Genomic DNA, 26,762 nt, shown 5'->3' with positions numbered 1-26,762 from the left:
GTCCTCTTCAGGAACAGCTAGACAATCAGTGGAAGCAGATTCACGGTTTTCGACGACAAAGTGACGATCACCTCAGCCATGAAGAAAGCTGCCTGGTGGTGGACGAAGCAGGACAACTTATCCCAAGGTCTATCCTTCGTAAGTGATCCGTCTCCTCAGGTTGTGACGACGGATGCATCATTGGACGGCTGGGGTGCAGTCCTGCAGGATCTTCATGTTAGCGGACATTGGTCACCCCAGGGCTATCAAGCTGGCTCTTCAAGCATTTCTCCCTCGACTGAACCACGGCCATGCATTACATAAACAAAGAAGGAGGAACCAGGTCTCTCCCGTTGTCTCCGGAAACTCAAGAAATCTGGGAATGGGCTATCCTTCACGAGATTTTACTGCAAGCAGAACATCTGCCAGGGATCCTAAACGAAAATGCCGACAGACTAAGCAGGCTATCCTCAGTCAGTCACTAGTGGGAACTCAACCAAATGGTTCTAGACGAGATTTCCCAATGGTGGGGCAAGCCTTCGATAGATCGATTTGCCACTCCGACCAACAAGAAATGCCGGTCTTATGCAAGCAGGCTTCACCATCGAGGATCATTGGGGAATGCCCTATCGATAGCCTGGTCAGGGGCATTTGTTTACGCCTTTCCCCCCATTCCAATGATCTCGAGGCTTATCAGGAAGATCAAAGTGGAACCATGCAAGATGATCTTGATAGCTCTTGCTTGGCCGAGACAGTTCTGGTTCACGGAACTCCATCTGTTGTCGCTCATCCCTCCTCTTCCCTTGCGGGGCATTCTGGACCTTCTCACGATCTCCCAGGGGCAGATTTGGCATCCTGATCCAGCTTCATTGCAACTGACTGCATGGCTCCTGAGCAGCGATAATTCATGAACCTTCCCATCTCGAACGAAATAAAACAGGTTCTCTCCCAGGCTAGAGCCCCTTAGTAGCCACACCACTGGATTGGGCTAGGGAACTTCACACACTGGGAGAAGTGTCATGCCATATCACGAGTTTCATGATGCACTGGGCCAGGGACAGACTAATTTGCATATAGCCAGGTTCTGAGCTGGGATGGGGCAGTGAGCTAAATAACGGTGATGGATCAAGCCCTGATCTTTGGACTGGGTAAGAGTGGTCTGCTTAATTCAGACACTCTGTTCATCACCACCCCCTTTTCTGAATCATTTTGTCCACCATAAGCGTGGAAGGGTATACTCAGACATGAGTCCCTTGCTCACTGCTCCATCAGGATTCAAGCAAGCCGGGCCGACGACGCCTGAAATGGCAGAAACCGGTCCCCGGAAGCTTGTCTCCTTTCTGGTGAAGAATTGGCTTGGTAGTTTGGTCTGCCCTGTTCCCATGATGCACTGGGCCAGGGACAGACTAATTTGCATATAGCCAGGTTCTGAGCTGGGATGGGGCAGTGAGCTAAATAACGGTGATGGATCAAGCCCTGATCTTTGGACTGGGTAAGAGTGGTCTGCTTAATTCAGACACTCTGTTCATCACCACCCCCTTTTCTGGGTCTTATGCAAGCAGGCTTCACCATCGAGGATCATTGGGGAATGCCCTTTCGATAGCCTGGTCAGGGGCATTTGTTTACGCCTTTCCCCCCATTCCAATGATCTCGAGGCTTATCAGGAAGATCAAAGTGGAACCATGCAAGATGATCTTGATAGCTCTTGCTTGGCCGAGACAGTTCTGGTTCACGGAACTCCATCTGTTGTCGCTCATCCCTCCTCTTCCCTTGCGGGCCATTCTGGACCTTCTCACGATCTCCCAGGGGCAGATTTGGCATCCTGATCCAGCTTCATTGCAACTGACTGCATGGCTCCTGAGCAGCGATAATTCATGAACCCTCCCATCTCGAACGAAATAAAACAGGTTCTCTCCCAGGCTAGAGCCCCTTAGTAGCCACACCACTGGATTGGGCTAGGGAACTTCACACACTGGGAGAAGTGTCATGCCATATCACGAGCCCCACGAATAAGACTTACCGTCTTAAATGGAGAAGATTTTGCATTTGGTGCAGGAAAGAAGGCATTGATCCTCTCTCTTCTCAACTTCTGCCTTAATTTGTGTCCTTAGCCAAGAATGGACTGGCGTATTCATCCATAAAGGTGCACTTAGCTGCAATTTCTAGATACATACGTTCAGCATCGGGACCTTCTCTCTAGTCTTCAAGAATACTTAAACAGTTTCTCACAGGATTGTTTAGAGTTTATCCCCCAGTGAGGCCTCCGCCTCCTACTTGGCAGCTGAATCTGGTTCTCACACAACTTATGAAAGACCCATTTGAGCCTATACATCGGACGGACATGAAGTTCCTTTCATGGAAATTGGCTCTTCTTGCCCTCACATCGGCAAAATGCATTGGGGAGCTACAGGCTCTTACGATTCAGGAGCCGTTTCTCCAATTCAAGAGGAATACTGTAATCTTAAGAACTAATCCGAGGTTCATACCTAAGGTACCTTCGGACTTTCATCTGAATGAACCAGTGATTCTTAAATCTTTCTTTCCTCACCCTTCCTCACCAGCAGAGAGGTCACTGCATTCTCTGGATGTGCAAATTTTATTTGGATCGCACCAAGGAATTTCGTAAATCTTCACAACTATTCATTGCTTTCGGTGGTCCTCGTCAGGACCTTTCCCTTTCAAAACAAAGTATTGCGAGATGGATTTCCAGTGCCATTCTCTGACCAGCAGAATTAGAGCACATTCCTCAAGATCTGTGGCTTCTTCGACAGCTCTTTTCGCGAGAGTACACATCAGAGACATTTGCAGGGCTGCAACATGGAGCAGCGTGCACACCTTTACGAAGCATTACTGCTTGGAATCCTTGACGCAAGCGGACACGGCTGTGGGCGAGGCAGTCATGAGGAACCTCTTCCAATAATTGGTGAGCTTTCCTTACTATCCCTCCTTCCTTTTTTCTTATGCACATTTTGTATCTTTGACGTACTGATGGCTATTGCAATGTATATTTATGCCACAAAATGTGCTTTATTGCGTACTGCTTGCTATTCTGATACGAAAGCATGGGAATCTATGAAAGGTCCAATACTGGGGAAAGAAAACAAGTTACTTACCTGTAACTTTGGTTCCCCAGTATTGGTAACTTTCATAGATTCCCATGCGCCCACCCTCCTCCCCGAGGAAAGCTCAGCCTCCAGCAGATATGGTTACTGTTACACAACGACTGCGAAAATCTGAGGCTCTGAGGTTCCTTCAGGAGAGTTCTAAGGAGTGAGGCTCTTCTGATTGGCTGATGATTAGTTCGGTCTCTTTTACCAAAAGAGGCGGATATGCTACAAAAGGGAATGAGGCCTAGGCCTTTTCTTTCTCTTTTGTACATACTGCTATGTTATTTTTTGTTACCGAGACTCCCATTCCGACGACGGGGAATGATACGAAAGCATGGGAATCTTTGAAAGTTACCAATACTGGGGAACCAAAGTTACAGGTAAGTAACTTGTTTTCATTTTCAGACATCACAACGAAGAAGATCCAGCAGGGGGTTCTGGAGATATAGAATTTACAAGCTAAAGTAAATCCGGTTTTCAATCAACCAAGAATTAACTAAATGAATGAATCTGATACTTTGAAACCTTTTTACTAAAAGGTTTGGCTATTTGGAATGCGGTATTTAGAGTCACTTTAGGCGACTAACTCCACTAAGGAGACAGTCAGTGGGACCAGCCTCAGGAGGTGAAGCAGTCCCCAGTCAGTTTGAGGCACCTTATTTGTTGGAGGGCTTTTCAATTGAAGGGGTTTGATGCAACGGATGAAGGATGCGGAGGATGACCCAAGGATGCTGCAGGTGCAATGCGGTCGACAGGGTTGTTGCTGTGACTACTCCTCGTTCCTCGAAGGGGGTGAGTCAGTACTGGTCTCTTGAAGTCCTCTCGGTGCTGGCAGAAGTCCAGTGGCCACTGGACTACTGGTCGCCCAGCATTGTGTTTACAGGCCAATCCTTCCTGGGTCACTAACTCGTCCTTTGGGGGTCCCAGCTGCACATCGCCAATACACACAGGCTCAGCCGACTCGGGGCAACTTTGTACATTGGGTCCTGGTGCTGCATGGCAGCAGGTTGAATATTTTGGGCTACCAACTTGCCCAAGCATGCTTCTCAGCAGTTGTGTTCCAGTGCTGTGAACATGAGGTCAGCTCACTGACCCTTTGAGTCTTTTGCCTTTGGCTGGACTCTGGAGACGGGCTGTCTTCAAGCAGAACAAATCTGGCACAGTACCCCCCTCCCTCCCTTTGCTAGCCACCAGGTTAAGCAGGTGCAGTTCATGTGGGTGCAGCTTCTCTTTGCTGGTTCAAAGTCACAGCAGGTCAGTCCTTCGTAAGTCCTCCTTCCAGTCCAGTCGAGATCTGACTTTGGGGTGCCCTACTTATGCTCAGAAAATGCCCTCAGAGCAGGTTGCAGTTGGTATCCAATGGGCTTCCAGGTTCTCTCCCACATGATGACCACTTCCTGCTAAGTGAGGCATATGGACATCCCTGGATGCATCATTCTGCCCACCCGTGATATGGCATGACACTTCTCCCAGTGTGTGAAGTTCCCTAGCCCAATCCAGTGGTGTGGCTACCAAGGGGGCTATACACCCCTGGAAAACTGGGTTGGCAACTGATTTCTCTTCTCCTGTCTAAAGTGCCAGCCTGTTTGTGTGAACAATGGAGCAGCCCATCTCCAAAGTGTTACCCATTTGCGCTTCTCTTCTGAAGCTCGTCTTTTCGGCCAAAGCCCGTGTGGCTTCCTGCAGGCAGGAGTTGACACCTCCTTACAGAGCAGGTCCTTGTCCTGGAATTCATTAGCACTTTCCCCCTTGAGGGCAGAAGCCTGTCTCTGCTACAGGGCCCAAAGTATAAACAGTATGGGCACAGTGGCCTGAAGGCAATAAGGTTGCAACTTTGCTAAAGATCCCCACTGAAACTTGTTACATTCATTTCGGCCTGAGAATCAAGTCAGGCTTAATCTACTGAGTTTTTTTATATCTTGGATGGCCCACTTTGGTCGCACCATTCCAGAGTTATTACAGCTGAGAGGGGGTCAGCGTGTAAATCTGCATTCACCGTTTGCGCGACCAAGCTTTTCCATAGTAAAAACAACAGTTTACCGATATTATTACCTGCGATCTTCCGGGGCGATGGGCCCGGATGAGTTACCAATTACAGTTTTAAAACAAAATAGTACAGTGTGGAGTAAAATCCTCTATCCAATGTTTAAGTATTGCTATGCAAATAAAATGGTCCACCCTTCTTGGAAGGGGAGTATATTAGTCCCCCTGTTCAAGAAGGGAGACCGAGATGCTCCACACAACTACCGTCAAATTGCACTGCTAGAGGCAGTGGGTAAAGTTTTTGCTAAATGCCTCTTGATCCAAATTATTGACTGGGTGGATTTGGGTAAAATTTTACCATTTGAACAAACCGGGTTAAGGACAAAGCACGGAACTATCGATTACCTAATGGCACTACAAGTAGTAAACGAAAACTATGTTAAAGTTAGAGGAGGAAGAGTGTACAGAGCGTTCATAGATTTCTCCACAGCATTCGATAAAGTAGATCGTCTTCTGCTGTGGAGAAAACTGTGGGACCTGGGTATGCCGGCCATCCTCTTGGAACTAGTCCGTGCTCTCCATACAGACACTTGGTGTAGAGTATTAATGGGAGGGGAAAGAGGTCTCTCCCAAACCATCCCTACTGTAAATGGCCTAAAACAAGGATGTTTATTGACTCCTCTACTATTTTCCCTATATTTAGCTGACCTTCCTCATGCTTTGTCTCAAAGTGAGGGCATCGCCCCATTACTGGGGGGAAAACCGATTGCTTGCTTACTTTATGCTGACGACATTTTAATATTGGATCTGATGCCGAGGGGATTAAATAGTCGACTGCAGGTGCTACATGAATATGCAGAGGACCCACTATCTAAAGATAAACGTATCTGAAAGCAAAATAATGTTCATGCATGGAAGACAAAAGTTGAAGTATGGGAATTTTGTTTGGTCGGTGGGAGGCCAAAAACCGGAACTAGTAAAATCATATGCTTTCTTGGGAAAAACTGTGTGCAGCAACCTAAGTGATAAAGCCCATTTAGGAAATAACATTTATAATGCGATTACACAGGGGAAAAGCTTGGGCCCCCTCTACAGATCTACTGGAAAAAGACACTTTGCAATTTTATTAGAGGTATTTTATGCTAAAATTCCTGCTTCGCTACCCTATGGTATTGAATTACTTGGTATAGGACAATGGGGCTTTCTGAATACAACAGAAGGCAACATTTTAAGGAGCCTAGCCTCAGTCAGTCAGTCAAAGAAACTTTATTCGGTTATTTAAAACCACAAAAGCAAGACATGGTATACAAAACAAGTTTAAAATTCAATTAAACTTATAAAAAAAAGACATTACTACACCTTCATAAAAAGCACAAAGAACCGAATATTATTAAAAATAAATGACTGTAAGAGCAAATTTACATGGTGTCCAACAAAAGTTATACAAGTGTCAAAATTTGATTGTTAGAAATAGCAGCCATTCTTAATTTATTTTGTCTGGCAGCTGCTGTCAGAAAACAAGCTACCCCATATGTTGTCTGTACCGAGTTCAGCATCTGTAAATATAATAATGCTGGCCGTACCTGGACAAAGTTAAATTTTTTCAGGATAGGTACCAGGAATTTTTTGCGAGCCACCAAATAATGTTCACAAAGTATAACTAAATGGAGGGTGTCCTGTATGGAAAAACAGTCGCAGGTACAGAGGGGTAAGTTCTCTGGTAAGCCCCACTTTGATTGTGAGCCAAGCACAAGGTGTATTAGATTGAACCTGAACCTTATGAGTAAAAAGCGATGGTAAGGCTTAGTGACATATTTCAAGTAAGGTTCCATGGCTAAAGTTGAGGAGAGTTGAAAGAGTGATCGTACCATTGGTTTACCTAATTCAACCGTTTCCCTTTCAGCCTCCAACAGGTTTTGGAAATGCAGCTTGACCCACTTTACATCCTCTTTTTTTAAATTGTGGGGTAAAGAGTACATTTCTGGACGCCCAAGTCTCGCGCATGCCGCTCTAACATACGCCAGCCACGGGATGTTATTGGCTTTATCCAGAGACAGACAATCTTTGGGGATACAATGATTTAAACTGATTTCCTCGTTTGTCCACGTTTTAACCCAATATATCACTGGGGCCATTTTTAAGAGGTCAGTAACGTGACCCAAGCCTAATTCGTTATGAATTGTGTGTATAGGGGAAGATTTAGGTAGTGATAATAAGGCTCGCAAAAAATTATTTTCTGCGATCTGAATGCCTGGGCAAGAAACATAGCCCCATATGGCAGCCCCATAAGAGGCAATTGCCAAACATTTAGCTTTATAGATGCGGGTCATAGCTTCCATAGGTTTTGATCCCAGTTTTTTAGAGAAGTGCAGGAGGGCTGTAGTGGATCTAGTAACTCCATTCTGTTTTAATCTCATTTGTGCACCCCATGTTCCTTTCTCATCGAAAGTGACGCCCAGATAGCAAAAGAAAGGGACCCGGGAGATTGGTGAACTATTACAGCTAAAAGATCTGATCTTCGTGTATTTTTTCCGTGAGCCTGTAACCATAACATGGGATTTGGTCGAGTTGATTTTAAGATCGAGAGCTTCCATGAAGAGGCCAAAGTGATCTAAGAGTTTTTGAAGGCCTGTGCCAGTCCGAGCTAAGAGGACGGCGTCGTCCGCGTATAGGAGGACCGGAATAGGAACCCCCCCCATACGCGGAATATCTGGGGTGACTGAGTTCAAAGAATTACCTAGGGAGTTGATGTACAGTGTGAAAAGGAGAGGTGCCAGAATGCAGCCTTGTCTGACACCTCTTCCAGACTTAAACTTTGCTGTGCACCTTCCCTCCCTGTTCACCCTAACAGATGCAAATAAATTTAAATGAAGGTCGTGCAGAAAATTAACCAAAGTTATGTCCAAACCCATATTACCCAAAATAGACCACAGCTTTGAGGGATTGACCAAATCAAAAGCGGATGATAAGTCCATAAAACCCAAATAAAGGAGTCCCCCCTTCACCACTGTGTACTTGCTGATAATTAAGTGGAGGTTGAGACACTGGTCCATGGTCCCTCTGTGTGCTCTGAAGCCATACTGTAACTCCGAGAGGATCCTGCTCTCTCCAAGCCAATCCTCAAGCCTCTGCAAAATGACCCTGCCCAAGATCTTAACGGCAGAGTCCAGCAGGGAGATTGGCCTGTAGCAAGCCGGGTCCCCCCTGTTCCCTTTCTTAAATATGGGCACAATGATAGAGGTGGACCAAGAAGAAGGAAAACCAGCTGAGGGTATTGCGTTAAAAACGTTCGTTAATATCTTCGACCAGAATTGGGGGTATTGGATGTAGAGATCTGCAGGAACCCCATCAGGGCCCGGGGCTTTGTGTTTGCTTGTGTCTCTAATCGCCCTTTCAACCTCCAAACTACTAAATTCCATAACCAGGTTAGGGGATTTGTGGACATTATCGGTTAGACCAGGTGCTGTGGATTCGTAGATCTTTTCGAAGTGGGCTACCCATCTATCATCTTCTATTACACAGTCCATGTCGGTCTTCCCTTCATTAGAAAAGAAGGGTTGGTTCACAATGGCCCAAAACTTTTTGCTGTCTCTCTGTACATCCGTAGATAAAAGGCTCTCCCAAGCTTCTTCCTTGATTCCAGATTTACGTTTAAAAACTGCAGTTTTGTAATCCTTCCTTAAATTGGCCACCAACGTCCTGTCCCTAGGTTTTTGTTTTAGAGCTTTCATCAGAGCACTATGTTTCTGGGAACATTCTTTATTGAACCATTTCTGGGGTTTCTTACTCCTTAGCCCGATAGACCTTAGCTCCAAGTTCTTAGCAATCCATCCGCATATCTCCTCGTATGCGACTACTACATCCGGGCCTCGAGCAGTTGGGTCCAGACATACTGCCATATCCGCCTCTGACTCTTGGGCAAGTGAATGGAAGAATTGTTCAGGGACTATTTGTTCCCATTTTAGGCGCCTTCCCTGGTCTTTAGTTATCAAGTCCCTTGGGGCTGCCACATCTGATGGATTATGGGTCCGGAAACAGTCTAGGTCCAGCATCAGGAGGACAGGATTGTGATCACTGAAACTAGCAGTGACCACCATGTACTCGCGTGCCTTGGCTAGTACCCCAGATGAAACAAAAATGAAGTCTATAATAGTATTAGCGTCTTTCCCCACGAAGGTTGGAGCTCTGGGATCGTTCCTACTTTGGGCAAATTCAAATAAATTTAAACTCGCCAGGAAAGACTCAAGACACTCACCCTCAATTGTATGCACAAAATGGGGGATGGCTTCCGTCGGTGAGCCCCCATAACTATCATTAAGGCAATCACCCTCACAGGGGTGAATATTAAAATCACCCAAAATAATCATCTCTAGGGAAGAGGTGCAGTCGATTCTATAAGCTGACAAAAATTGTAGTAAGGAAGTCAAATGTTCATTCACAAATAAAGACTCCCTGGAATTATAAAAATTAACCACTAAGAGAGGTTGGAAGCCAGGTAAGGTCCATTCCACGACTAGCGTGTTTGCAGGTGCGGATTCCAATTGTTTGAATGCCCCTACCAACTCCAAGGAACACAATGTAAGTAGGCCACCTTTTGCCCTACCTCTTGCACTAGAGGTTGCTGGGGTAAAAAAACTACGAAAGCCATCTAGTGCAAAATTAGTTGTGGTGTCCCAGGTTTCTTGCAGACCCACTATGTCGTATTGTTTTACAAACTCTTGCCATATGGGGTCCAACGCCTTTGCATTTAGACCTGCCACATTCCAGGTAAGGAATTTACAAAGTTGGGGAGGTGCGACTGGGAGAAAAGATGTTGTGCCCCGGTTCTGCACCTCCAACGAACTATCAGAGGGAGTAAAAGGGAGTTTGTCAGTAATTAAAAACGATGTTGCCACTTCCTTATGAGGGGTAATTAGACTGGACTGATGCCCCATTCCCTTTGGAGAGCCCCGCATATGTCAGTCCACCCAGTCTGTGTTTGAGAGGCATTCAAAACGATTCGCCATTGGGAAGTACAGAGCATTGGGAGGTCCGTTTCGCTGTTGGGGGAAATGATATAGTTGAGAAGAATGCGGACCAAAGGAAGGGCCACCTTGAGGTGGTCTGCCTCCTCTATTCCCAACCAGGTTCCAACCCCCACCCCATTCCTCCTCCCATCCAGGGGTTTGTGGCATCCAGGGAGGATTGAATCTCTGTCTGGGTTTACGATCGTGAGAACCCTTAAGCCAACTCCATCGATTGTCAGCTTGATTGTGTGGGAGATAAAAATAGGAGAGAGGTCTAGCAGTTACTGTGCTCGCCTGGTATCTCGGGGCCCTTCTGCTAAAAATAAATTCTACGACCTCAATATTCTCGAAGGTAATCACTACGCAATCCCCTGAAAGATTTTTCCTATTATGTCCTACCCATGGAGCTCTCTCTATCATTAAGATATTGCTGGGAATATTTGGAGGGAGAGGATAATTATTGGCTAGCCAGTGGCGTACTTTATTTTTTAGGGTCTGATATGACTCTTGTTCAGTTGCGGGTATCTCTGTGACCCCAGTAAGTATAACAACATAGGGACAGGCATCTGGAGGCAAATGGATATTTTTCCGGACCTTACATTTAACATTATCAAGTGCTTCAGGGATTGTCGGTTTGGATAGACCATCCCTAGAGGTAGCCTGAGGAGTTAAATTTAAGTTGTTTTTTGAAGGTGTATGGCCGGAGGCAGTTTTCTTAGTTCCCTCTGCTGAAGGGGGCTTATTGTTAGAAATAGTTTGAATTGTAGTATTACTATTATTCTTAGGCAACCCTTTATCGGTCTCCAATATTTTTGTAGAAATCGCCTGGGGTTTTAGTGGTTTAGGCTGATTAGAGATCTGGGCAGTTTTATTATTTAAGGAGAAACTAGGGGCACTTATATCCTTGTGTATGTTTTTAAGGACAGTTTCAAGACAGCGTAGTCTTACCTCTATGGGTTCTAGCAGTGATTTCAACATTTTGAAAATCACAGAGTTGTTAATAGTTAAACCATCCTCCTCCTGCGGTGGCGTTATTGGAGGAGGATTATCAGCGACTACACTAAACTGTAAAATTTCCTCCAGGCTTGGATCAATTAAAGTGTCGTCTGGTAGATTTAGGGGTAAACCAACCTTGTTTGGGAGTGTCCCCTCTATTGAGCTAGTTTGAACCTCAGAGAGCTTCTCGCGGTTAGTGGAATTAGGGTTGGGGTGTGTCTGGCCCTTCTTTCGTATACAAGTAGTTTGTTTGTTCCCCTTCTGTTTCTGTTTAGGAATAGCCCCTTCAATCCTACCCCTCTCACTTCTAACGTTAACATCGGTGGTATCACAGGTGTATGACTCCTGCGGTTGTGTACCACTCAGAGTTAGGATATTAAGGTTAGGTGAAGCCTCCAAGTCCTGAGCGGTGTCAGTGTTACTATTGGAGTCATCCATAGCCCCAATATCTCCGTTGCTATGTATTAGAGCCTGGGTTTCTGGACGGCAAACCGTGGTAGGGGTTTGGGCCAACGCAATCAGACCCAATATTGAACGTTTGGCCGTGGCCAGATCTTGTGATACTCTCCTGTCCATTAATACGATTCCCTCGTCAATTAGTGCGTGTGTACGGGTAATAAAGTCATCCAGTGTCCCAGTAAGTTTTTTAGCACTAGCAACAGCCATACTTCTAGTTTTTCGAGTGGACATAACCTGTATGCCCTAGGGGTGCAAAGTGCGAGCAAGATTGCTACAATGAACCAGGGTCAGTGGCCCAGCCCGGCCTCCTCTGGCCTCTGAGGGCCACAGAGGGCCCGCCCTTTGCCCGGGCTTAGCCCCGGGCACTCCCGCGCGCTCCCGCGCAGTGTGTTGGTCCAATTCTTATAGGCGTCAGTAATTAGGGCGGGGCGGTCAGGGAGAGCGGGCCAGGTGACTTGGCCTCTGGGAAGCCGGGACTCCTGGGAAAGCGAGTCCCGGACCCAGTGCTCGCAGCCCTGTCTCTCACTCTCTCACCCAGCAGGGGCCAAGAAACGGATGTGCAGCCTCAACGCAGCGGGACCCGCGCAGCGGGTTCCGCAAGCTGCTGGTCAATCCTTCCCTCGACGATGTCAACTCCTTCCTTCCTCCACAGGGCAAAAAGTCAGTGTGGCGTTCCCCTCCGCCTCAGTCAACTCTGCTTACCCCGTGGTTGCACTAAGGTTAGAATTCGGTTTAAGAAGTAGCTGGGTACAGGGTCTTGCAGGGGTAGTGCGATGGGTTTCAAGCCTGGTAAAGGGTGATCCTGGTACACTAAGATTTTTTTATCCAGAAAGAAATATTAGAAAGCTTAAATGAGCAGTCATTAATTGTTAAAAATTTTAGAACTGCGGTTGACTTGATACAACTGGACGAATCTGTACTGTTCACCCTATCACCATATCAATTAACGTCCACTTTGAAACAGGCCACCTGGAAATTAAGTTTCACCAGGGATAGGGAAGCACGTATTTTAAAGAGAGGTGCCCACCCTGCCATTAACTCCTGTGTGATAAATAAAGTACATGCTTATATCTCGTGGAACCTGCCTCATGGAGTGCGCCGCTTTTGGTTATTATTGAGGCAGGGTATACTCCCTTTAAACAACATACTATCTAAATGGTATGGTTCTTTCCCGGTTTGTAATTCTATCCAGGATTTTAACCATGTGCTATTTATCTGTCCCACCCTGTTACTGTATCGGCGTAAATGGATGAGGCCAATCTGTTTACAATTATCTATCCTTTCTGCTTCTGTTCTAACAGATTCCATTTATGAACCAACAAATGAAATGTTTTGTCATAGGATTTTTTACTTTTTTAAGTGTTTTTTTAAATATGTACTAAAACATTTATATGTAGGCTATGATTACTAAATCTGGTTTTATTTGATGTGTTATAGCACTTAGGGTATTGTATATTATATTTAAGGCTCCCGGTTTTTCGTTTAAACTGATTTTTACATATAAATACAGACGGAAAAATACTTTTCCTTTGTCTGCATTTATATGTAAAAACTGAAAAATGCCAATAAATCTGGCTCGAAGACTAGTCTGTCCGAGCACAAGCAGGGAGAGGGCTTATGGGATTTCAGCTGAATGAATACAAAGGTCGATGTTAAGGGGCCATTAGGGCCTCCTTTTGTTTAAGTATCCTGGCTTGGAGATTTGAATTTGAATTTAAAAACATTTATACAGCGCTCGTTTATCCAGCGGTTTCATGGCGCTAGTGTTGAAGCAGTGGACGGCAGCAGCTAAGAGAGGGTCTAAGTCAAATAGGCTTGCATTAAAAGGAAGGTTTTAAGGTCCTTTCGAAACTGGAGGTAAGAAGGTGAGGTGCGCAGGGTAACCGGGAGGGAGTTCCAAAAGGCTGGGCCCAAGACAGCGAATCTCGCTCCACCCGCCCTCTGTTTTTTAAAACGGGGGATGGTTAAAAGGGCCAAATGAGTGGAGCGGAGTTCTCTGCCTGGGAGGTAGGGCTTAATGGCAGAGCAGATGAATTCGGGAGCAGTGCCCGATCTGGCCTGGTAGATGAGGCAGCCGAGTTTAAAAAGGGCACGCTCTTTCACGGGGAGCCAATGTAATGCTTTGAGCAGTGGGGTGGCCCGATGGTATTTAGGTAGGCCATGGATCAGGCGGGCAGCCTGATTCTGCACCAATTGCAAGCGATGGATCGCGTAGGCAGGGGCCCCATTATAGACTATGTTGCCATAGTCTATACGAGACAGTACCATGGCCAGCACAATTATTTTTAAAGCAGAGGGAGAAAAGAAACGGGAAACTTTCCTGATTGTTCTAAGGGAAAAAAAACAAGAGGAAACCACGGAACCAACATGTGAGTGAACAGTGAGTTGAGAGTTAAGAAAAATCCCAAGGGTTTTTACTTTGGGTACAGGGAGTGGAGGGGTGCCAAGGGAAGGGGGCCAAAATGAGGGGGACCATGGACTGCAACCACCTCCGGTCAAGACCAGCTCGGTCTTGTCTGGGTTGAGTTTGAGGTGGTTGCAGTTCATCCAATCTTGAATGAACGTCATTACTGTCTGGACGTTCTGGGCGGATGAGGGTGAGTGAGACAGGTTGAAGATTAGCTGGAGGTCATCCGCATAGTTGAACACGGTGACCTCCAGCTGCTGTAACATAAAAATGAGGGGAAAGATATATAGGTTGAACAAAAGAGGGGAGAGTGATGAGCCCTGGGGGACCCCACACTCTACCTTGTGGGAGGCCGCGGCGAAGCCAGCCAAACGGACCGCTTGAGTTCTCCCAGCAAGAAAGGACTCAAGCCATGAGAAGGCCAAGCCTTCTATGCCCGCCGCCCTGACACGGTTGAGGAGGATGGAGTGGTCCACCGTGTCAAAGGCGGCGGACAAGTCTAGGAGTATCAAGGCTTGCGAAAGGTTGGTGTCGATGCCCTCACGCAGTTTGTCCATTACTGAGATGACCACTTTCTCGGTAGAGTGCAGGGGACGGAAACCGGCTTGACAGGGGGAGAGGCAATGATTTGCCTCAACATGGGTGCTCAAAGTGGTGGTAACATGGGTTTCAAGGACTTTTGCAAGGTAGGGCAGGAGGGAAATGGGGTGGTAATTGGAGGGGAGGGATGAGTCGGCGTCAGGTTTTTTTAGAATTGGGATGACAGCCGCCGATTTGTATGGGCTGGGAACAGTACCGTGTATAAGTGAATCATTAAGAAGGTTCAGAGGTGGTGTGGGGCAGGCTAAGTAGATTTCCTTGAGGATACGAGCAGGGGCAAAGTCCTGGGGAGAGCCTGATTTGACCCGATGAAGCAAAGGAAGGAGTGTATCAAGGGTTAGTAAGGGAATGTTAGTCAATTTGAGGGTAGTGGGGGGTGGGGAGGGGTTGACAAATGTGGGGGAGGGCAGGGGAATGTTATGTTTAATTTTGACAACCTTGTCAATAAAAAACTCATTGAGCGAGTCACAGAGGGGCTGGGAAGGGGGAATGGTGACCGTGGCTCTACTGGATGATGCTAGTTCATGAACGGTGGAAAAAATTTCCTTCGATTGGGACTCAGCTGTCATTACCCTGTTGGTGTAGTATTCAGTTTTTGCTTCAAGAATGCCCTTTTTGTAAGTATGTAAGACAGACAGATAGGTTGACTTTTGTGCAGTGCCGTAAGTTCTTCTCCAAACTCGCTCGGCCCTCCTTGCAGCTAGTTTCTTTGCTTTAAGGTCAGGAGTAAACCAGCGATTGGCTGCATGGACCCGTTTGACTGTGAGCCGCCTTAAGGGGGCGAATTCATCACCCGCCACAGTAAGCCAGTTGTTAATAGCGGCCAACTGGGAGGTAGCTGCAAGGCCGGAGAGGTCAGGGCTGGTTTTGGCCAGAGCTGAGCAGAGAGAGGGCATGTCTGTTTTGCCCCATTTCCGAACCCAGATGTTTTTGGGAAGCGGGGGTTTAACCAGGGGCGCTAGGGCGAGGGAGAACTTGATGGTAGAGTGATCTGACCAAGAACATGGAGATATTATAGGAGATGAGAATGGAACGTTCAATGACCAGATTTGATCTAGCATGTGACCGAGTTTATGGGTGGGACTATGAATGAGCGGCAAGAAGTTCAGACTATTCATAAGACTGGTAAACTCCTTTGATTGAAGGCTTTCGGCAGAATCGTTAGGCCAAAAGTTGAGGTCCCCTAAAACTAGTACAGATGAGTTGTTAATTACCAGAGTAGCCAGGAGGGTCTGGATATTGGAAAGGAATGAGGGAGTGGGTTGGGGGGGACGATAGATTAAGACAAAAGTAAAAGGGGCCTGGTGGGAAGTCGAACGGGCTACAAGGTGATCAACATCGGGGATAGAGGGGGAAGGAAGAACTTGGAAATTAAGATCAGTACGAGCTATTAGGGCCACTCCTCCACCCCGCTTGCCTTCTGGGCGGTCCGCTCGAATGGCGGAATATGAAGATGGCAAGGTGGCAAGCACATTGGGCAGGGAGTCGGTCTTGAACCAGGTCTCGGTTAAGAATAGGAGATCTGGTTCATGGGAGTCGATGTAATCGAATAGTTCGTATTGGTGATTGACTGCAGACCTAGTATTTAGAAGTGTGGCCGAAGTGCTGAATAAAGGAGCGGGAGGGACCGGAAATGAGGGGGAGGCAGAGGGGGTGTGGAGGGTAGTGAGGCTAAATGTGACACAATCCCGGGAAGGGAGTGGGGAGGGGGAGTGTATAGACCAAGATGTATCAGGTAGGTCATTGTGGAGGAATCAATGGAACCGGGGGCCCAATGCAGGCATAGCTGGGATGGTGAGTACGTGACAAAACCGGTAGCATCACGTGCCCCTGGCCTCGATCGGCCGCGGTCGGGCGCAGACGGGCTTAACTCAGGCGCAACTCCGGCGCGCCTCCGTCGCGCCCGCTGCGCTCGACCGCTGCACTGCCTCATAATGCCTGTTTAAATAGGGGCGGAGCGGCGGGGGAGTGGCAGGGCTGTGTTGGAAAATTCAGCCCAAGCTAAGATGGCGCCCGCTGCCGATGGGGGCCCGCGAGAACCCGATCAGCCCCAGCCGGCAGCTCACCCCTGGAAGCAAGATTAAATTAGCACCTGCATAATTTAAAACAAGTTAGTGACAGTATTTAAAAACAACAATCAGCGAAATGACGCCTCCGCTCGCAGTCAGCGGGGCGAAATGCGAAGGGTGCTAGCAAACTCTCCGAGCATAGACCAATCAGCCCACTGCCACCGGGCCACTGGTCAAACACGGAGAGAGAGGGAAAACGCGCTTCTAAATAGGGGCGGAGCGGCGGGGGAGTGGCAGGGCTGTGATGGAAAATTCAGCCCAAGCTAAGATGGCGCCCGCTGCCGCTGGGAGCCCGCGAGAACCCGATCAGCCCCAGCCGGCAGCTCACCCCTGGAAGCAAGATTAAATTAGCACCTGCATAATTTAAAACAAGTTAGTGACAGTATTTAAAAACAACAATCAGCGAAATGACGCCTCCGCTCGCAGTCAGCGGGGCGAAATGCGAAGGGTGCTAGCAAACTCTCTGAGCATAGACCAATCAGCCCACTGCCACCGGGCCACTGGTCAAACACCAGAGAGAGCAGAGGTGCGGCGGGATGCACACTTAAAAGAAATGAAGGGAAAACAAATGCACAAAGCTAATCATTTCACTGGGAAGGGGGGGTGCGAACTGCAGGGGCACTCTCAGCACATGAGTCAGGCCAGAGTCTTGCTCAGTTTTTGGCACTCGTGACATTCACTCACATTTTTCGCCACAAGGGCATCTTAGAGCTGGAACCCGTACTTTCTAGTGTATTGGAGGTTTTGTTGCCACTGTCCCTCGGTGGCCGTCACGGCCTGGCTCCTCAGCCTGCTGTTGTAGGAGACGTGTGTTCTCTCACAATGAGTCCATGGCGGCTGCTGGCCAGTCCTGCCCGTGGGTGCCTGAAGAACTTGAGCTGTGCCAAGGGGCTGCAAGTGCCGCCTTTGGGCGCACTCTGAGCCCCCCACTGCTTATGGTCCAGGAGCGGAGAGGCTGCCTGCTGTGCTGGGCCACATCATCAATGCTTGCATTAACACGTCCTTGCTGAGTGCACGGGGTTTGACTGGCTTGACTACATAGCTCGGGTATTTTTCAGGAAATTTCAGCCACGTGGAACCTGTGAATTATTTCTAGCCCTGTAGGCAGAGGCACCGCCTTTCTATTGTGAGGGGAAGTTTCGTTTTAGGATTTCTGCAGATTAAAAGCAGAGAAAGGTGGTCCGCTACAAGGTTGAATGGTTTCCGTTTCACAAAAAAGATGAAATGCTCTCAGGGATTCCTATTCGGCTTCAGAATATGCCTGTCTGGCTTGCTGAGACTCTGGCTGGAATACAGTATGATTTCACAGGGTGCTTCGGGTCAGGTTCTCCTTGCATCATATCTCTCCCACGGCTACTGGGATGACATTGACAATTACTCCAGTGTGTAGCGAAGGATAGTAGGCACATTCCCAGCAGTTATCTGTCTGCTCACAGTCCTGTGTCCAATTTAACAAGCATTTGCAATGCAATAGGTCTCGCATTTACGAGAGTAAATGACAATGCCTTTTATTTATGGCTTGTTTTTCAAACCAAAATAAAAGGCATTGTCATTTACAATGCCAGTAGCTTAAACTCTCACATATGTGAGACCTATTGCATTCTAAATGCGGTTGGCACCCATACTATAAAGATCGGCGTTAGGAGAGACCGTGTCCTGCCTAAATAAATGTGAATAAATACTAGCTACAGCTTCTTTTTTTTTACTTGCGACAAAATAAATATGGATAAATACTGAAAAAATGACCAAAAAATAAATATGGATAAATACAGATGGAAATGTTAAAGAAATAAATACCATAAAACCGAGAGCCCTAATTATATTTTAATGCTTTGGAATTGTACATTTCATTTTTATGTGGATTTCTTCGGAGTTCCAAGATCATAAATAAATAAACATTAAACTACTACCATAACATGTAAAATACTTGTGGTGCCTGTGAGATATGTTGTACTTTGCCTTAGGACTCACTAGACCTGCCATAAGGGTAACTTACACATGTACCGGGGGGAGTCTGGTTTTGCCATTACTTTAAATGGCAAAGTCAGGCTTGGAGTTTAACTATTTTTCCAGTATCAAAACTAACACCAATACCACAAGATCTCTCGGTATTCTGCAGCAGAGACGACAGCCCTTTTGAAGAGCAAGAGCCCAGGGCAATTCACTTATAGGGGAGAGATCGATCCTATCGATATTAGCCACACCAGCACTCTGAACTGCAACATAGATCTCAATATCCTACGCAACCATACAGGCCTCAGCCATCAGCGGCCTCTGCAAAACAAGCTCCTAGGAGGAAACCAGGCCCTCGGAACAAAGACATAGGTAGATCATCATGATGGAAAAAAGACTGTGGCCACAATAATGCTTATCCCGAAGTAAGTCAGGGGCAAATATCCAACTGTAGCACAGAATTGGAGATTATAACAAAAGATCATTGGGTCGTGGACTTTGTTTCATATAGTCACACTTTGGAATATATCCAAAAATCTCCTACCCCAGATTGAAGAAGGTCCCATCTCCATCTCTTTCAGTTGGAAAGTCTGTTGATGCTAAACAAAAGAGCTGTAGAAGTAATCCCATTCAATCCTAAAAGTATAGCTTTCTATTCCTATTTCTTCTTGATAAAGTTTAAATCTAGCAAATGGATACCTATTCTAGATCTGAGACAAACAAATATCTCAGGAAACAATCATTTTGCATGGGGTGTTACTGCTCAGTAGACTTGCACTGCAGCAATTTGGTCTTCAACACATTCCTTTGCCATCTGCTACTGTGTGGTATTGAGTGAGTAGAATAGTCTAAGTTTATTAGAGCTGTACTGCATTCCTTCTTGTTTTAGAGTGTTTCATGTCCTCTGCTCAATTCCGATGGACGGCTATGGGATGAGTTAATTTAAGACATCTGCAGGAGTGAGTATCCGTTTAAAAAAAAGGGTTACTTCTGTTCTGGAACGTTTTTTCTGATGAATACAGGTATCCTGCAGATTTGTCCCCAACCTACCAATTTCCCTCCTGAGATCCTTTGTATGTATGTATGTATGTATGTATTTACATTTATAAAGCGCGCTGTAACCCTACGGGCATCCTGGCGCTAAGACACAGTGAAAAGAGAGGTTAGAAAGCAAGCTGCAGAAGCAAAGGCCAGTTACATTCTGGGGAAGAGCCAAGTCTTAACTTCTTTCGGAACAGCAGCAGATCCTGTATTTGCCTCAATTCCGGGGGAGACTATTCCATAAGCGGGCGGCTGCTACGCTGAATGCTTGTCCCCCCATTGTAGATCTCTAAATCCTCGGAATGATTGCCAAATTAGCTGCCGAAGAACGCAAGCTACCTGCAGGTGCATACCATCCAAACCTAACTTGAATTGGTTTGGGTCCAAGTCCGTGAAGCGCTTTAAAGGCAATACACAAGGTCTTGAACAATATCCTTTGGCTCACCGGGAGCCAATGCAGCTCAGCTAATGCCTGAGATGTTGATGATCCACAAGTTCTTATTAAGACAAGCTTTGCTGCTGCCGCCTGGATACTTTGATAAATGTGTTTGATTATTTTATTTTGGGCGTTTTTTCATATGGTATCTACTGCCTCTGTTGGAGATCGTAAAAGTATGGCTAGAATTGAGTCACGGTGTACCGACCCAGCTTGAACTGCAAATGGCGCCACCTAGTGCCAGTGAGGATAACTGGAAGAAAAACATCTAAATACAGCCTGTTGCCTGGTGCAAGATTCATCTGAAATCTGCAGGACCCCTTGTATCAGACAAAAAGAACGTTACCGAAGGTAGATACATTGTCTTTTTTCGGTCCTTCTGAGTCAAGGAAGTATTATGTATGGCAATTAGCCTGTTTTGTGTGAATCTTTAATCTTTAGGTAACCTAGGTTTGCTAGACGAGGTAAATTAATTGGAGGCTCAAATGTATTTCATCATGCTTTATACTTATGATTTGATATTGTTTATAGCAACCTTCTCAAAAACGTACATTTTGCTCACTCAGAATGGACGAGGATTGTGTGCCTGCTGTGTGCCCCCTGCATAGGTCGGCACCACAGTGGTGTAATGGCTGTGTACCATGAAGGTGGCTTTCTACTGGGCTAATAAAGAGGATATTAAGATTCCAGCCCTGTAGGGTGGATAAAAGTCATGAAAGAACCAAGATATTGATTTCCGAGGCATGCAAGGTGGGGAGGGGCACGCGGCAAGGGTGTCCCGTCTCCCCATTGTTATTCGCTATGGCGGTGGAGCCCCTGGCGGCACATGCTCGCTTAGGGCGGGCTTACCAAGGCCTAGACGTTTATGGACAGATCCACCATATCGCACTTTATGCGGATGACCTCTTAATGTTCCTGGCGGATACAGGCGAGGCACTGCAAGGGGCGAAGTCCCTGCTGCGGGCCCTGAGCGCAGTACCTGGCTTAAAGGTCAATTGGACGAAATCGTGCCTCTTCCCGGTGCGCAAAGGCAGAATTCGCCCTTAGAACATTGACGGGGTGAACTGGGAAGAGAGATGTTTGCCCTTCTTGGGCACAGTGGTCTACCGCGAACAGGAAGATATACTCGAGGGGAACGTCAGGAAGGCGATCAGGGAAACCAGAGCTAACTTTGACTTCTGGGGTACCTTACCATTGTCGGTAGCGGGACGCGTGGCGCGCCTCAAAATGGTGACCCTTCCGCGGTTACTATACTTCTTTCGGGCCCTCCCGATCTGGATCCCGGCAGTCTATTTTAAGAGACTTAGGGCAATGATCAGCTCTTTTCTGTGGGGCACGGGTAGGCGCAGAGTGGCTCTGAACACACTCATGAGGCCCCGAGCGGAGGGAGGACAAGCGGTCCCGGACTACGAAACATATTACATAGCAGCCCAGCTCCAATGGCTCACACAATGGGTAGCGAGGGCCACTAGGGCAGAGGGTGAACCAGGTAAACTGTCAGGCCCCCTGTTGGTACTATCTCACATAGTATTGCGACTTCCGCTCGGGAACATGCACCTTACCCGGGAATTTGCCACAGCCCGGAAATGTTGGAATAGGTATCTGCAAAGAGGGTCTATAGGGACCCCTTACGCCCCTGACATACCATTGAAGATGTGCAGGGCTCTACCACATGGTGGCACCTAGCAGAGGTTGGAGGCCTGGGAACAACAGGGATTATCGACAATAGGTGACCTGTACGAGGACGGTGCCCTGATACCTTTTGACGACCTCCGAGACCGCTATGAGCTGCCGGGGGGTGACTTTTTGCTACACACTGCACTCACGGCAGTGGTTCGAAAGCACTGGAAGGCAGGCCTAACAGAACCACCTACTTCCATGGGCTGCCAATATGTTATGGTTGCTGCAGGCACCATCAAGGCAGTAACATGCTTATATAGGTGCTTGACACAGGAAGCCCTAACCCCATTGACAGCCCTAAAGACGAAGTGGGAAACGGACATAGGGAGGGACATCCCAGACACGGCATGGAATGGAATAGTGGAGAGTGCCTGGAAAAAGACGCGAAACGCGCGTTTCCAGTTAGTGCATTTTCACATCCTACATGGGGCATTCTTAACACCGGTCCGTTTGCATGAATATTTCCCAACCCAGTCAGCGACCTGCCCAAGGTGCGCAATGGTTGAAGCTGATTTCAAGCATCTGTTGTGGGATTGTCCGTCTCTTGACTCCTTTTGGAGGGGGGTGACGGCCCTGTTGACGGATGTAACGGAAAGAGACCTACAACCCTCCATGGCACATTGTATCCTCCATTGGTTCCCCACACCTCAAAGACAAAATCACTAGCAAATTTATAGACGTGGGTTTCCTGCTAGCCAAGAGAACTATAACCTCCCAGTGGAAAGCGAAAAAGGGCCCCAGTTTGGATAAATGGAGGGTTGAACTTCGAAAGTGGGCCGACTGCGAGGGCGCTGTCCGACTACAAATTGCACGCAGAACGGGTAATGAAAAGGCGTTGGAGAGGGAGAGAGCCTGGGGAAGGCTGGTCATGGAACTTACACCCCCTGAGGATGAGGTTGTTGATGCCCCAGCGAATAGTCCCGAGGCACGCCAACCATAGTATGTCACAGCACTTACTGGGGTTCCATCGTGAGCAGTCGACAAATGCTGCCCCTACCCGCATGTGAGACGCTCCCTACCACGGTGCTTCCATTGGTCCCGTTGCTTGACACGCTCAGGGGTATGGACCCATTTACGTTCCAGTGAGGGCACACTCTGACACACCTGGGAGGGGGGATGGTGGGAGATGAGGGGGGGGAATTGTTGGGGGTGACTGAGGTTAGTTGGGGCCGGGGGGGGGGGTGGGAGGGGCAACTGTTGATGGACACTTATACGGCATCCACACATAAATTACACTGAAACTGGTGGAACAAACTGAATGCAGACGAGACAATGGACTTTCCTGCTGAAAAGTATTGCTTAACTAGTGAATACCTTGTGGAATGCAGATGACTATGGCTGTTATGATACTTATCAATACGGCGTATTACTATGTTGTCAAACTAATAAAAATTGTTTTAAAAAAATTAAAAATTAAAGAACCAAGATAGACCTCACAAAGAGTGTCCCCTTTGCAATTTGGGTATACTTCGATTCATGAATCCCGAGCAACGGCTCATATAAATCAAGTTGTATTATGGTTATTTTGCAGAATTTTGTATGCTTCTTGAGCAGTTGAATCCTACCTAAACGTTTTTTTTGTCCAAAGGGTTACGAAGAAGATTCTGATGATGAAGTTCTGTCAAAGGATGGATTCACCTCTTCCAGTTTTAAACCTGATTCATCTGGCAAGAGTGTGGATCAAGGTAGGTTGGAGTTTGCATCCATGTTTGACACAATTCATGCTGCGGATGCTACAGATGAAATGGATGATGAAGGCAATATTTCTACCGAGCTGAACTGTATTCAGAAAAAACTCCTGGCTACTTGGAGTTTAGGAATATCATTTGGAACCATTGAAGAAAAAGGCGTGCTATTGAATTGTACCGTTGGTCTTTTAACCCACCTAATCAATGTGCTTCCGTTTTCAAAATATGCACTAACAACAAAAGATACATTTTCAGGAAAGAATACCAGGAACAGTTCATGGGTGCACTGTGTCTTCCAACTTTTCCAGCAGTGTTTAACTGTCCTGCGGTGGGATGTGCCACATAGACAAGGGTTTCGACATATGATAAAGCTAACAGCTGAAGTAATTAAACTGATCCTTCATCAGCAGGATCAGCCTTTCTCCAGGACCCTGATGGAAGCCTTCAGTTTACTGAAAATGGTCTCTTACTACCTCAATATTATCTACACACCTCAGTGTGACATTATTTCTGCACCAGCTGGCAACGATTCGTCTGTGGATCTTGATTCGCTTTTTTTACCTCTTTGCCAAAATCTTTTTGAGAGCAACGTTAATGATTTTTTCTTCATGGATTTTATACGCAGTATCCCTCCAAAAGCTTCAAACTTTGATCACAGCCCAGATAAAAGGTATGATTTGTTTTCTTACTTTTTATGAATGCTCTTACCACAGTATGTGGAATAATCGATGCTAAGTGGAGTCCATTTAGTTATGATTTTCATTTTGACGTTTTAAATGCCTTTCGCAGTCTAATAGTAATTTGATGAAGGGAGGAGGTTCAGGGTTTTACTGTCAGTGCATAGCCAACTTTTATTTATAAGGTGCCTTATTGCTACACGTTTTCTCACAATGAATGCAAGTCAGTTGAATATTAGTACAACTGTCTGGAACAAGCATTTGCAATGCAATAGGTCTTGCATTTGTTGGAGCTGGAGCTATTGGCATTGTAAATGGAATTTTTTTGTGGTAGTGGAGTGATTATTTTAAAAAAAAAAGTGCACACTATATTATATTCTAAGCTTTTATAGCAAATATACAGTAAAGATATGGCTATATTAACGAAAGGATGTGAATGGATGAATAAAAATACAAAAAAGAATCTTAAAATGCAAGGTGCAATGTGTAGCGGGTGACAGGGCCTACCTATTATTTAATAAAAATACACATTTAAAAGCTCACACATAGAATGTGGAACCTGCGAACTTTAGGAAAGTGGCTGGCACCAGCGTGGGGACAGACTCATAGGGGTTCAGTTTTCAGTACATTTATATATGTGCAATTGCACCATGCCATATTGTCCCTTATGTTTTAATTTACTATTTTAAGATAGTTAGATACCCATTTTGGAGAGCAGCGAGGTAGGACCTGACTTAGCTGCGTGTAAAATAAATAAATAAATAACACATAGGAGGGGCACATGAAGCAATAAACTTTGGGGAGTTGGGGTTCGACATGTAGAGGGTAGGGGGTAGATCTGAAATGTGAGTAGCAGACAGGGGAGAGGGTAAGAATAAACATGCACACCAAAGGGTGTTGGGTTTAAAATAAATTAAAAATCCGGGGTTTATTAGGACATCGCCTTAAAAAAATTAGACAGTGGGAGTTTGTCAAGTACTGTGTTTTCCCCTAATTTGCAGAGGTTTGCAAAGAAAGCCTTTTGTGCTGACTTTGTTAACGATCCCGATGAGAATACCCACACAGTCCCGAATCTCTCCTTTATACCTAGATACCTGTGTATCTGTTAATTAGGGAGATGCAATATTTAAGAATTATTGCTCACGCTAAAGGAAGGAACTGCTACAAAAATAAGATTACATTCCAAGTTCACGGGGTGAACAAAGCCGTCAGTATTAAACTGGACTGTCGCATTCCTCTGAATAAATAAAACCAGCATGCCTGCAAGTGCGCTGCCTAGAAGTCAATTAGGCTTAAAATTAATGCGTTGAGGCCGGAGGTGCAAAACAAAATCTTGGACCTCCCTTTCAATGGAGAAGAATTATTTGGAAAACATATAGATGATACGCTGGAAAGTATCAAGAAGGATACTGATACGGCAAAGGCTCTGGGAACACTGCAGTACAGGAAAACCCCTTTTCGTGGCTCCAAGGGTAGAGGACAATCCTCGTATAGAGGAGGATACCAACAAGGGAGATATTCATCTTCTTATCAGTCCTCATCGCAGCCGTACCGTCAGCAATGTAACCAGCGTCAGTCAGGAGGATACACAAAATCAACTCCAAGAGGACGTAGTGGCCGAGGAAAGGACAACACCTGTCGGCAATGACAACCTCCATCTTCCGGCTCTGTCAGATGCTCCCCTGGGTGGAAAGATTGCTCACTATCTTCACAATTGGCGGAAAATTACAACGGACCAATGGGTCCTCAAACTAGTTCAATTCGGTCATACCCTAGAATTTCTTCAGACGCCCCCTTGTACGCCACCGATGCACCAAAGAGCCAATCATCTGCATCAACTCTGGCAGGAGATTCGGACAATGCTCCGAAAGGGAGCAATAGAACCGGTACCGAAATCCCAGGAAAACAAGGGGTTTTACTCCCGGTTTTTTCTTATCAAGAAAAACAAGCTCCAGTGGCGCCCCATTCTGGATCTCAGATCCTTAAACACCTATCTCAAGAAACAATCTTTCAGGATGGTATCCCTACAGGACATTTATTTTTATTTTATTTTTATTTTATTAAATTTGTATTGCGCGCAGCTACCCGTAATGGGTTTCCCGGCGTCAGGGACAGACTAAAGAAGAAAACAAGCAATTGCTGAAAAGAAGAAGAAGAAGGACAGAAACCAAATTAGAACAGAAAAGTTTTCAATTTTTTGCGGAAAACCAAAAGGTTGGTTTCTGTTTTTAGCGCCAACGGGAGAGCATTCCACATCTTCGGTCCCAAATGTGCGAATGAGCAGCCTCCCATTTTTGCCAGTCGAATTCTTGGAACTACAAAATTGGCTTTGTTTGATGACCTGAGAAAGCGACTAGGCTGATATGGCTGGACAAGATTACGCAGGTAAATAGGGGCAGAACCCTGACAAATCTTAAACAGGAGACACAAGGTCTTAAAAACCACACGATCAGAGATTTTTAACCAGTGAAGGTCACGCAAGGCTTGCGTTGCAGACGTTCTCCGTGGAACATTGCACAAAAGGCGGGCAGCTGAGTTCTGTACAACCTGGAGTGTATTCATTGTGGCTTTATCAGCCCCTAGATAAAGCACATTGCCATAGTCGATACGGGACATCACAAGGGCCTGAACGACAGTTCTTCGAGTAGACTCAGGCAACATCCATATGATCTTCTGCAACC

General features: G+C 46.4%; 1 protein-coding gene across 4 annotated transcripts in view; it reads left to right on the top strand.

Moving 5' to 3' along the window:
• CPLANE1 (ciliogenesis and planar polarity effector complex subunit 1) overlaps window positions 1–26,762 on the top strand; it is a 2,766,109-nt gene that overhangs the window by 556,220 nt on the left and 2,183,127 nt on the right. For all 4 annotated transcript variants that reach the window (XM_078674971.1, XM_078674972.1, XM_078674970.1 and 1 more), the window contains exon 12: window positions 23,305–24,074. In XM_078674971.1, the coding sequence (XP_078531097.1) occupies window positions 23,305–24,074 (770 nt within the window). The remainder of the gene's footprint in view (window positions 1–23,304; window positions 24,075–26,762) is intronic.

Source organism: Lissotriton helveticus, chromosome 2_1 (genome assembly GCF_964261635.1).
Source record: "Lissotriton helveticus chromosome 2_1, aLisHel1.1, whole genome shotgun sequence".
Taxonomy (NCBI): domain Eukaryota; kingdom Metazoa; phylum Chordata; class Amphibia; order Caudata; family Salamandridae; genus Lissotriton; species Lissotriton helveticus.
The sequence above is the reverse complement of the archived record's forward strand: the minus strand, read 5'-3'. Positions and strand labels throughout refer to the sequence as shown.